We start from the raw sequence: 11,953 nt of genomic DNA, 5'->3' as shown, positions 1-11,953 counted from the left end.
AAAAGGCTACTGTGGAAGGTAAGGTTGCTTTAGAACAAGAAAATTAGCAGATTAATAGGCATGATCTTATGAAAAAGAATAGGTAACTGCAGGAAAACAGTGAGCTGGGTAACTAGAGACAATAACCTGAGCTAGGGCATAGGGGGGATCCCCTGCAAGGAGGCCAGTTACTACAGCAGGAATAGACACAAGAGACGATCACCTGTTCCTGCTCAACAACTAGAACTACACCAAAACTTAGGGAACAGTAGCTCCTGTAATGGATGGCACAGACAGTGACAAAATATGACAGTTTCCCACTATCTCTGTAACTTCCTGCAAGACACTGAGACTGCTTTGGACCATAAAATTCTGAATACAACATATACAAATGTACTCTCATACTTTGTACTCTTAAAGTCAGAGTGCAGGTTGTCTGGAAGACTGAATATTAGAAATTTCATTCAAACTGACATATACTGCACCCAATAAGCACGTTATTAAAATTACCTTGCTTTCTATAATTTAGAAAGTCTAGATCCATGTATTTGGTGCTGCTATCCACAAAGCATTTAGCTCTATTTACAAATAACAGCTGCTTCTTGAAAATCAAACTGCACAGTTAAAACAAATAGGATGTTCAACAGTATTTGTTATTATATTGAAGATACTAATATTTAAGAAATCGCTTTCAGAGTTAAGTTTCCCCTGGTCAAATTTGTAGGCATACCAGGAGTGTTTCTTCAAAGTAAGAAACCATCGCTTTGAACCACTCATTGAGTGTAAGAATGTGAAGATTTTACAGAATGCTAAAATCCTTCTGAATCACAAAGATGCAGCTAAAAATAAGCCCATGAAATCAGCATTTAAAAAAAAAAAAGTTTTTGTAGGCATTGTCCACATATCTTCAGTCTTTGAGGGAGGCTGGCTCTTGACTGAAGAAAATATTGTAAAGGTTTCAAAAACTTACTGTTGAGTTCAAGTGAGTACCCAGCTCCACATAATCTGGAACAGTGAGCTGTAGACTTGTACTAAAAAGGCCTCATCAAATTTGTTGAACATGTCAAATTTTATTTCAAGTAAAAAAAATTGTGGGAAGTGAAATTTACCCATTTAATTTTCATTCTTTTTATTGCTTCAGAGTTCTAATCTTCAAATTTTATAGATCTAGATGTATATTTGTCTATGTACACTTTTTTGGTGGCAGCAGGCTGAAATCCAAGACCGATTCTTCTATGTTGTTTCAAGTCCATTGCTTTATCAAATTCCATCTTCAGAGCCTGCTGTAATTTTTCCTCCCCTTCCTTGTTCAGAGCCATGTTTGGTTTGTTTGTAGTTGCTGAGAGATCTTGGGTAGGTGCAGAGCCCTTTTTAAAACCACCCATCAGTCGAAGGAATTTCATTCCTCTCTCAGAACTTTGAAAAGCAGCTGTACTCCACTGGCCAATCTTTGTATCCTGTGAAACAAAACAAGATGAACACTAAAATACCACCTTGAGTAAGGAAGACAATTTCCAGCTGTGCACTGTGAGAACACAACCAGCCACCAGAACCTGACAGGGCTAACAATGCTAGCAGTCATTCACGTCTTGAAGGGTGTAATTAAAGAATGACATAACCATGCATGGCTGCATCTTCATTAGCTCATTTAACCTAGAGACAGAGTTTGATGCACTTTCAGAATCTCTTTTCGCTCTGTCTTTAGAAAACCTGACTTTTCTGCTCTCTGGGTAACGTTCCCCTAACTCGGAGTGCCAGACCTTGTCCCACCATTTCTCTTACTTTAAGACAATTGTAAGTTTTACTTTTTTCTCACTTTCACGGTTAACTTTTCATTTTCCTACGTAAGTAGCTGTTGCTTCTGCACTATTTTGTTGCATTAATTTAAGAGATGGTATTCCATCTGGCTCATATGCATTAAGGAACAATTGCATTCTCATCCCCCTAGTTAGCAATTATACTGCAAGGGTGCAAAAACTGAAGACATACCCTTAACCAACAGGACTAAACATAATACTCTTAAAACCTCACCTCAATTGCAGTTTGTTCTTTCCATAACTCTGCCTCTCACTGTATTCTTTACCTATTTCACTCCAGGATTCTTTTCTTGCCTGCAGATAATGGCTCCTTTCTGAGACTATATGTAACATCCAAGTAAAATCAGAATTCAACCACTTGTTTGTGTATAACCCAAGATACAGGGTACAATTTAGAAAGCTTATGAACTTTTGGCTTACTTAAGACCATGCTTCATTACCAAAGGATCTTATTTGACTTCTGAGCTATAGCTAGGAGCTATGCAGTCATTTGTAACTACTTTTGGCAAGAACTGCTACTCCCTTTTTTCTTTAAAATTGGGGGTGATATTAAATGGAAGAATGCTTGATCATTAATTAAGCAGACTGATCTGGCTACATCAAAGGAAAAAATGAATCTAGTGGTGTGTTTGTGAGCCTGAAATTCTTCCAACTGAACAGTTGTAGTTTGCATGAAACAGTCATTCTCCACTGGACAGCCAGCACAACACACAGTATGCTATACAACATTGCAGGCAAGCTGTGGCAGGTTTTATAAGTTATAGAAATATAGGGCTGGAGTATCTTTCAATATCACAGGTCAGAATACTTCTCATAAAAGAAAGTTGTCCATAATACTTTTGATAAAAGAAAAAAAAATTGCCATATAAGCCCAGGTCTGTGTCATGGAAGCACACACATGGTAGTCCTTTCTTTGGAATGGGAGACAGATGCAGAAATCATTACGACTTGTCAAACCCTGTAATTTTTTTTAAGTGAACTGAGAGCAAACACTACACAGAAGTTTTGCTGCAGCATTTCAGGCTCACTATGTGTGAAGCTCATGATTTAGTTTTCATAGCTTGTATTCTTCTATGTACTAATAAACAATGATATATTAGCCCAAAAAAGGGGATCCCTTGCCAAAAAAAGTAATTTTTCCTCAGTGATTTCAGACTATTAGATAGTTGCAATTGCACAGCTCACGGCAATCTGCCTCCCACTGCATAAGAATGTACATGAGTTATTTCTGGGATTCTGTTGAGGTCTTACTTTTTAGGCAAACTGGCACTCCTGAAGAACAGTTTTGCAGACAACTAAGAATCCTTATTTATTAGCAAAGCTTTCTCTCCTCCTGAATCTTATTACTTCTGCTGAACATTGTTGGAACAGCTACATTATTGTATGGCAAACCTGCCAGGAGGCAGGCAGTGTAGGATGCAAAAACAAAGAATAAAGAATCATCTTTCAAAGTGGTGGAAGAAAGATGCAGAAGTTAGGAAAGTGCTGCCTGTAGGTATCACAGACGCAGTGTCAGTTATCATCTCTTTCACCTTTCCATGTACATCCTCATTTCTGTGTCTGTAAATTCTCCCAGATAGCTGTCACTGAATTTTATCTGAATTGCTATGTCCATGGCCTAGAATCATTTATATTTCACAGTAAGCAGAAAACATTTTTGTAGCAATTCACCATGGCTAGTTCTCCAGAGGAACCAGGGAAAATGCTGCTTTTGAGGACTGATGATGGGAATGAGATCTCTGAACAATTCCAACTCACAGTGGAGTTTCACTGGTCAGCTCCCAGATTGCCTTAGTATTCGTTCCATAGCATGACCTTACATTCAAGCATGTAATTCGTTCTATAGCATGACCTGAAATTTACAATCAAACTGTGGTGCAAAGCCACGTGCATGAGCTGCATACAGAAAACTGTGCAATTTTCAGTGTTTTTTTCAGGAACTTGCTCTGGGATGCTGTTTCCATCAGATCAAGGTCTAAAATCATACATACCGTTTGCATTTTGGAACCATAAACTTCAGTTTTTCCAGATTCTCTATCAATTTCTTCTTGTAGAGCCTGCCGCCTCGCCTAGCATGCAGAAAAATCAATGAAAGTCACTGCCTTCAGTGTGTTTAATGACAATTTAATTCAAAGTAAAAAGATGAGGGAAGAATGATATGGTTACTTATCTTCAGTATTTTGCAAGGATAATTAAAAAGTTGCATGTGATCCCCTTTCACACACAGCTTAAGAACTATGCTTTTTCTTGTGGTATTTTAAATAGACATTTTGTAGTATCAGGTACGTTTAGTCTTCCTTCTAACTGCAGGTAACAGCTACACTGAAACTGACAACAGTGATGAGAGGCAGAGAAACCTGTATTTAACCAAATGAACTACTCAGAAGCTTCTGACATTGACTGAAGCTGTACATTTTGGATTTAACCCATAAGAGGTAAAGCACATTTTAAGTAGAGCTCTACTTAGAGACATACTGGCATAGACCAGTAACGAAGCAGTATTTTTGTTACAAATTCTAGGTAGACCTTAAATACTTATTTGCTTTAAATCACACGTAATTAATACAGTGCATACATACCTTGTCTATATTAACTTCATCACAGTTTCCTTTTTTTTCCTGCACAATAGTTACATCATCACTATGTTCCTATAAAATTGAATTTTTTTAGAATTAGAAATTTATACAAGAATAAACGGTAAAAATAGTAAGGAATGCAGTAGTATTACTTGGGGGGCCAGAAGAAATAGTCAGACCTAAACTGGAAATGCCAACTGAACCTGTGCATTTCTTTGAGAGGGATTTTCTCTCAGAGAAAACTTTCACAACAGATTTTTTTTTTTTAAGCAAAAAGGGTAGGGGACTTTTTAAATTCACACATAAAAATGGACCTGCCAACATTACTGGCGCATATAGTAACATTTACAGACAGGGTCATTTCAAATTAAAGACTTTTGTAGGAGCTGAAATTGAAATAGGGGACAGAAAGGAGTGGAAAAAAAATTCAACCAGTGGTAAGATAATGGCCCCTCTAAATGCACGTGACAAGCTTGGATCATGTCGATCCCACTAGCCACTGCTCAAAATAAACAAAACCACTCGAGAGGCAGCTGGTTTGTGCTTGTCTTGTACAAATGCAGAATAGGTGATGGTCCTCAAGGAGCTTTCAGTCTGGAGAGTATGGGGAGAGGCATGACACGTACATAAGCTTTCCCTGGCAATGGGAGCAAATAGCACGATAGTTCTACATTTGAGAGTGAGGAACAGGAACCTGATGTTAAAGACTGAACAACTACAGCAGGAATGGATGGGCAGGATGGCAGGAGGTAAATCCACAAGCGGTTACTGGTAACTCTTCGCCATAGCGCAGCTGTACAGCAGCTTGTGCTCCTAACGACTGGAGTTTTAAGATCACTGCCCTTGGTCTTTCTTTTCCAAATTTGTATTAAGGATAAGATTGTTGGGCACCCAGTGTAATAGGTAAGTTTTAAGTCCAGGATAGCGGTAAATTAGAGCCATAAGCTTTAGACCAGGCTGAAAAAAGTGGCCAAAGGGAAGATCTATTGATACAGCTAACACAATAATCCAAGCATGAAATAGCCAGGGAACATTAAGACAAGGAAAAGATTTGTAACATACTTCTGTCAGCAGAACCTGCTGTTAGGTTTTTGAGGGTTTACAGTTTTATTTAAAGCCATGAATGATTTACCTCATTTTCCAAGCTACCTTTTACACACTGATTTCACACACATTCACAAGTATATCCATTTACAGAAAGGAAAATACTGTCTGCAATGAGGAGAGCTTGCTCTCTTAACTGAAAAAAAGAAAAAAAAAACAACTTCTACATGGCCTGGTACTGTCTTTTCAGATCTCTTAAAACAAGCAGGAAAACTGTCATAAGATTCTGCAAACAGCTGCACTGGATTTTTTTTTTTTTTTTTTAAGCTGGAATGGTAAGTGGCAGACAAGCAAGAAGGATTGGTTTGCCCCCTTCCTTGCTAATTCAGAGCATGTTTTTGACCTACTGAAGGTCACTGAATGGCAAATATAAACCCCTGTCAGGGGGTTTGCAGGTCTCTTCTTCCTCAAACTTCCTGGAAGGGGAGCATATTCACACAAGGAAGGGTTATGCTATCTGCAGCCAAAAAAAAATCAAAGTAAACTGGACCCTTTAACATTGGATATGCATTTGTTGTATTTGTCATTTGACTCTCCTTGGACTCCCTAACAGTATGAAGTCTCTTAAACACAAGGCATGCCAGATGTCATGGTAGCACCTTTGCTGTGAAGCTAGGAGTGCTTTCTTAAAAGGGAGAAGATCCTGTGCAAGCACAGTAGTAATGTCCTTGCCAGAATGACCACCCAAGCACTGCACCTGCCAACCAAATGGACCAGTGTTTGCTCACTCTCACAGTTATTTCCTTCTAATGTCTACAGAAAAACTGAGAAGTTCAAGACCGCAGGCTGTTCCCACAGACATCAGTGGCAGTATTCATTCAAGTGAAAGAGGACTGAGCCTTGGATGCCCACGGCTGGCATATGTTCTCCTCCCACACACACTCTAGGCTGGTAGCCCAGTGTGCTTGTACAAGCTGCCCGTGTTGTTCTACAGGCAATGCAGTTACATCTACAAAATGAGGGAGCGCTAACAGTGACAAATAATTATTGGCAAAACATTTTCAGAAGCTGTCAGCTCCGTTTTCATATTTTAACAAAGGGACTGAACGCCACCTGCTCCATACTATCAAGGTTTAGCACACAGCAGCCTGAGAAGTGATGACAGCACGTGACGAGTTCACTGTAGGTGCAATCAATTCACATTCACTTTTCTCAAAAACTTCTGTATGTTAGCATACAGCAATCTTAGAGTTAATGTTGTGTATGTTTTGTATTAACTGACATGTTTTGTATTGTCTGTCTTTCTCTCTCTGGATTATTTCAGCCTCCTTACTTTGAGTTGCCCGTAATGGTGTCCAATGGGGAAAACATGAATCTCTGACATGACGCGGGTAGCATTCCACACACTCTTCATAAACTTGCTACTCTGCTTGCTTCAGAAGCCCAACAGAGGATTTTTCAAGGTATGCAGCAGTGTGTGTGATGCAGTGTACCCTAGAAAATGGTTCAGGACTGCGGCACAATTAAATGCAAGACTGACACGATCAGCCATTTATTGCAGTGGTGTCTTTTGGCCTGGCAGGAACTAGATTTCTCTAGAACAAATTAAATTACCTAGAGTTTGAAATCTTGAGAATTTCTCTAAAGTAGCTTTTATTATGTACCAAGCTGAATATGGGGAAGAGGAATAAAGTATGCATCACCCTACCCCCTTTCTCCTCAGTAGTTTGCAGGGCATTTGTTACATTTTCCATAATTAGATAGCACCATCAGGAAGGTCACTTATTTTAAGACTTATCTTGCCTCCACACACGTGAGCAGCTGCAAGAATCCAAGTAGTGTCCAACCATCTCAAAAAGACAATGTAAATTTAATTAAAGGATATATCCCAGCGATAAAACCACCCTGACTTTTGAAAGCTCAAAAGGAGAAACCTAAAGTCAAAAAAAAAACAGCATCTGCTAGTCTAGACATCTCGATGGTCTAAATTTTGGAAAACTTTGAAGAAACCCCTGTATTTCATATCTTTCATCTTTTAAATACATCAAACAGATCTGTTCTCCCCATTCATCAGTTCCTCTCCATGTTTACTTCACCACAGAAATAGCAGTACTCAAGGATTCTTGGATGAGATTTCCTTTAACAGCCTGGATATGGTTCCATTTACCTTGAGTTAAATTCACACAGCTCTTAAAATCTATTTATTTCTAGTTTTGCATAGTTGTTTCTTTCCCCTCCAAATTAAGAATGTGTTCTAGTTTTTGTTTAGTTTGTTCCCTAGTACTTTTTATCACAATTTAGACATCAATGCTCTGGGTCTACTCTATATTTAAGATTTTCTCTTAAGTTTCATCCAAGTTAGGTAACACGTTTTGGCTAAAATTCCCCCCTTGGTTTCTAACACTATACAGTTCCAGTAGCAACAGCAGCAAAGTCTCAAGGAAAAGAGTCTGTCTAGGAGTTCAAGGTATTCATGCCACCACTGTTACATACCTGCTCTGGTATTCTGTTTTATATGATTGTTACCACTTTTTAAAGAGCTAATGAAAGACACAAGGACATTTATAATTATATACCAGCATTCTTTCTGTTCCACTATTTGCTGTTAAACGATTTATGTATTTTGTATTTTCACAATCGAAACACTAAACTACTACAGCACTGGGCATAAAAAATAACTTTCCTGTTTCACAAATATTATGTGCTATAATCAATAGATGATCTGATGCTGTGTGCTGTTCCTAAAAACCCAGAGGAGGCCCACATTGACCTTAGTGTAACAGGCAGAACAGCCTGCAAAATAGGGAACTGATGATGTAAGATGCTTTCAATTCCTTAGCAGGAGGGTGCAGATACCTTCTTTACAACTTACCGATGCCTCTTTTCCCATGTCTTCTCCTCTGATTTTTTTCTGTTTTATATTTGCTTTTGAACCTGTTTCTTCTGCAGAGTCCCGTGGTACTTTTTTTTCCCCTTTTTTGTCACAGGGCATGTGATTGGAATTGCATAATACTATATCTACAATGTCCCCTGTGGCACATTCAGCTAGCTTCATTTCGCTCTCTTTGTTCTTTTTGTTGCTTTCTAATAGTGTTATTTTTTGGCTGTTAGATGCATTGTCATTGCTTAAAGAAACTTTTGAGTAAGTAGTTTCCTTGTCCTTTTGAATCTTCTTTTTCTTCTTCTTCTTGGTTACTTCACTATTATCTTTGTTATTCTTCCAGTATTTTTTTCCAGACAGTTCTTTCTGCTCAGACTCAACTTCTTGCTTATCTTCACACATTAAGGAGAAAACATCTTTGCTTTTCTTGTTTTTCTTCTTCTTCTTGGTCTTTCTGATAATTTCAGAGTTCTCAGTAGTTTCTTCTTCCTCTTTATCCGTGAATGTAATTTCCTTTCTTTGTCTTTTTCTGAAGTCACTTAATGCAATGGTTCTATCATGAACTCCACAGATATCCTGATTACCTGCTACAGGTAAAAAGGAGTCAGGCTGCTTTTTCTTCTTCTTCCTCTTTTTTCTTCTCATACAACCTTCCTCATCACTCTGAGTAATATCTGTTCCATGACTTTCATCAATACCAGCTTTTTCTTCTGAAACGCTTGCGTTTGTTTTTTTACAGTCTTTTTTAGAATGCTTATATGCATTGTCCTGAATGTCCTCTAATGCAGAAGAGGAAACATCTTTCTTCTTTTTTTTCTTAGTTACTTCACTACCCAGTTTCAAATTCAAAGTGACATTCTTTCTGCTTTTTTTGAAAAAAAGTTCATTTCCCTGAGTACCATCTGTATAATGATTTGAAAGCTCATCACTGCTGTGATTACTCTCTAATAAGAAGGAGGCACGGCGTCGATCTTTTTTTCTCTTCTTTTTGAAAATCTTAATTTGTTCCTCCGATTCCTCTTGTTGTTCTACATCCAGATGGCCTTCTACATTCACAAAGCTTTCTGAACATGTTTCTTTTGGTAATTCGGAGCCAACTTTCTTTTTTTTGTTTTTCTTCTTCAGATTTAATTGATCTAAACGTTCATCTTCTTTTAAACTTTCCTTTTTCCTGGCCTTTGTTTTTGTCTCAAACCGGTCATCATCCTCTGCTTTAATGGCACTTGGAACGCCTTTCTCAATGTTAATGATAGTCTGGCTCCCACTACCTTTCACTCTTTTATTTTTCTGTTCAGGTTCCTCATGAATTTGTTTTTTCTTTCTCTTTACTGTCATTCTAAAAAATTAAATAAAGATGTTAGTGTACAGCTTCAACACAATGATGCAAATCCTAGCCTATTTGGTCTTCCTTTATTCTGAAAGCATTCGGTATCTCTTGACTGCAAAACTGGAAAAAAAGTGTCAAGGACAATCTGCTTTCTGCAATGGCAGGAACCAGAACTGTCAGCAGCACTGAAACTATAGTTACTGGAGTGGTGAAGGGGTGACTTTTTGTCTTAGTTATGTCCTAGTTAGTTTTGTTAACTTTTTATTTGTCTTTTTGACAGCTGCTGAGCATATTTTCACAGAAATATCTACCCTCCAGAAGTCCTTCCTAACAAGATACATACATGTATATAAAATCAATCAGTAAGTATAGTGAAGGTGGATTTCCACACAAGTATGACCTTTCATTTACACGTGTTGAACTTCTCATCACCTCATCTACCAATTAGTACCACAGAATTGTTTCAAAGCACTGCAGCCATCACCTTGAACTTGCTCCTGCCTGCAGCTCCATGGCCTTGCTACCCGCTTCCTTTCTCGGGACACTCACACCTACGAACAGGTTAGAGCAGAGACGCCTTTGGGACCCATGTGCAACGCTCCCTCCCATTGCTGAAAACCCTATTTGTGCCTGTTCGGCTCCCATCTTTTAACCAATTATTAATCCACAAGATTTCCTGAGGTGCCCCTTGTCGAGCTTTTTTAAGGCCCCGGTCCTTAGGGGCGCACCGCACCCGAGTGCTGCCCCCCCCCCCCCCCCCAACCCCATTTTAATTGACCCACCGCCCCGACACCGCGTGCTTCCCAGCGCGGGGGGCGGCTAACCCGCCTCCAGCTCCTGGTTACAGGCGATTTCACCCCGCCGCCCCCCTTCCGAGCCCCTCGCACGCCCCGCAGGCACACGGGAACCCTCAGTGCGGAGGCCGCCGCTCACCTGCCGCGGCCCATGTGCCTCGCCCGCCGCCCCGGAAGGGGAACGGGAGCCGGGCCCGGGGCCGCCTCCAGCCGCGGGTAATGGCGGCGCGGTTGCCGTAGCGACGCGGGGCGGCATGGCGGCGGGCGGGCGGCCGCTCAGCCTGTGGCAGCAGCTGTGCGCAGGTGGGCGCCGCGGCCGCGCCTCGCAGCCGGGCCTGCCCGCTGTGTTACGGTGTCCTGCTGGGCGGCCACACCGGCAGCGGCTCGGTTCGGTTCAGCTCCGCAGCCCCGCGGCCGCTCCGTGGTGGCGGGGACAGGGACAGGCTCCCTGAGGCCGGCCCCGAGCTCTGCTGAGGCGCAGGGCAGCAGAGCCTGCCCCGGGCAGGCAGCCTCTGGCCTCAGGAAGCCCTGCTGCTAAATTCTGTCCAACCTAAAAAAAAGCCTTTTTTGCTAAATTTTCTCCTGCCCCACAAAGCCCTTTCTGGCAGCTGAGAGCAAGTTCAAATGTGTTTTTACTCAGGATCATTAACGTTATTTTGATGGCCAGCATCTTTCAGAAATGTAATCTTGGTGCCTGCTTCTGTCCTGTGCTGCCTGTAGGGCCAGAAGTATTAGTGCAGGCCTGAGGAAGCAATAACAACATTGCCTCTGTTTGGCGAGGCAGTAATCTGCTCCACAAATGAATCCAGTGCTGTGCTTTGTGGTGGCAAGGGAGTTAGATTACTGCCTTGGGAAAGCAAGAGAGGCGACAGGATTATTGCTATTATCATTGGTATTCAGCAAAGGCAAAACTCACATTATTACAACCTGATTCTAATAATAGTCTTGGTCTTTTTCCCAAACCTGAGGTGACTGAAAATGTTGAGGAGCTGAGACTCCACCTCTGTTGTTCTGTGGTGTCCAAATGATGTTTTCTTCCTTAGTGCTTTGCAAAGCCTTAGAGTAGGTATTTCACGTAAAAATGGCCATTTGTTATGTAGTAATAAAATCTCTTTTCTAATGTGACTCCGCTGAGGCACTACCTACAGAAGTGATGATGCCAGTAAATCTCATAATTAAAATGGTGGAGTGGTAAACCTGCTGCTTTGCCTGTAAGAGTCTTCTGTCTTCTGTTTTTGTGTAATCTGTATGTGGTGGCTTTTTTTTTTAATTATTATTATTTTTTTTTTTCTTTTCATATCAGGTCTATTGGCCTTCTCTGTTCTTTTTCTTACCCTGATTCACTCTAACGTAAGTGGATCATGTACTGCTTTTGCATTGTTTTTTGCAAGTGGAGAGAATAGAACTTAGCAATGTCCTGGGCATTTCATTGCTTATAGATGAAGTTGAAAAGCAGTACTATATACTAGTAAAACCGATGATTAATGCCATGAAAGCATATGCATTTTACTTTCATTAAAATATCCTAAATTATT

At 40.3% G+C, this 11,953-nt stretch overlaps 2 protein-coding genes across 5 annotated transcripts in view; one reads left to right on the top strand and one right to left on the bottom strand.

The window, feature by feature from the left end:
• Positions 1–1,029: 1,029 nt before the first annotated feature.
• KNOP1 (lysine rich nucleolar protein 1) lies at positions 1,030–10,616 on the bottom strand. 2 transcript variants are annotated; one of them, XM_084536665.1, is made up of 6 exons: positions 10,558–10,609; positions 10,109–10,175; positions 8,289–9,633; positions 4,376–4,444; positions 3,788–3,865; positions 1,030–1,436 (listed from the first exon to the last, which is right to left on the bottom strand). In XM_084536665.1, the coding sequence occupies exons 2-6, from the start codon at positions 10,135–10,137 to the stop codon at positions 1,125–1,127; spliced, it is 1,833 nt and encodes a 610-aa protein (XP_084392791.1). In that variant the 5' UTR covers positions 10,138–10,175; positions 10,558–10,609; the 3' UTR covers positions 1,030–1,124. The 2 variants fall into 2 exon arrangements, with proteins under 2 accessions (XP_084392791.1, XP_084392792.1); XM_084536666.1 differs by lacking the exon at positions 10,109–10,175 and having other exon boundaries at positions 10,558–10,616.
• Positions 10,617–10,619: 3 nt separating this feature from the next.
• IQCK (IQ motif containing K) overlaps positions 10,620–11,953 on the top strand; it is a 54,603-nt gene continuing 53,269 nt past the window's right edge. Inside the window, exon 1 of one of the 3 annotated variants that reach the window (XM_084536726.1) lies at positions 10,620–10,721. In XM_084536726.1, the coding sequence (XP_084392852.1) occupies positions 10,673–10,721 (49 nt within the window). In that variant the 5' untranslated portion in view covers positions 10,620–10,672. Of the gene's footprint in view, positions 10,722–10,774; positions 11,481–11,509; positions 11,630–11,953 lie in introns of those variants that run through there. The other 2 variants (XM_084536727.1, XM_084536728.1) reach the window with 2 other exon arrangements.

This window comes from Aythya ferina (assembly GCF_964211825.1).
Source record: "Aythya ferina genome assembly, chromosome: 15".
Lineage (NCBI taxonomy): Eukaryota > Metazoa > Chordata > Aves > Anseriformes > Anatidae > Aythya > Aythya ferina.
This window is presented reverse-complemented; position numbering and strand designations above follow the sequence as displayed.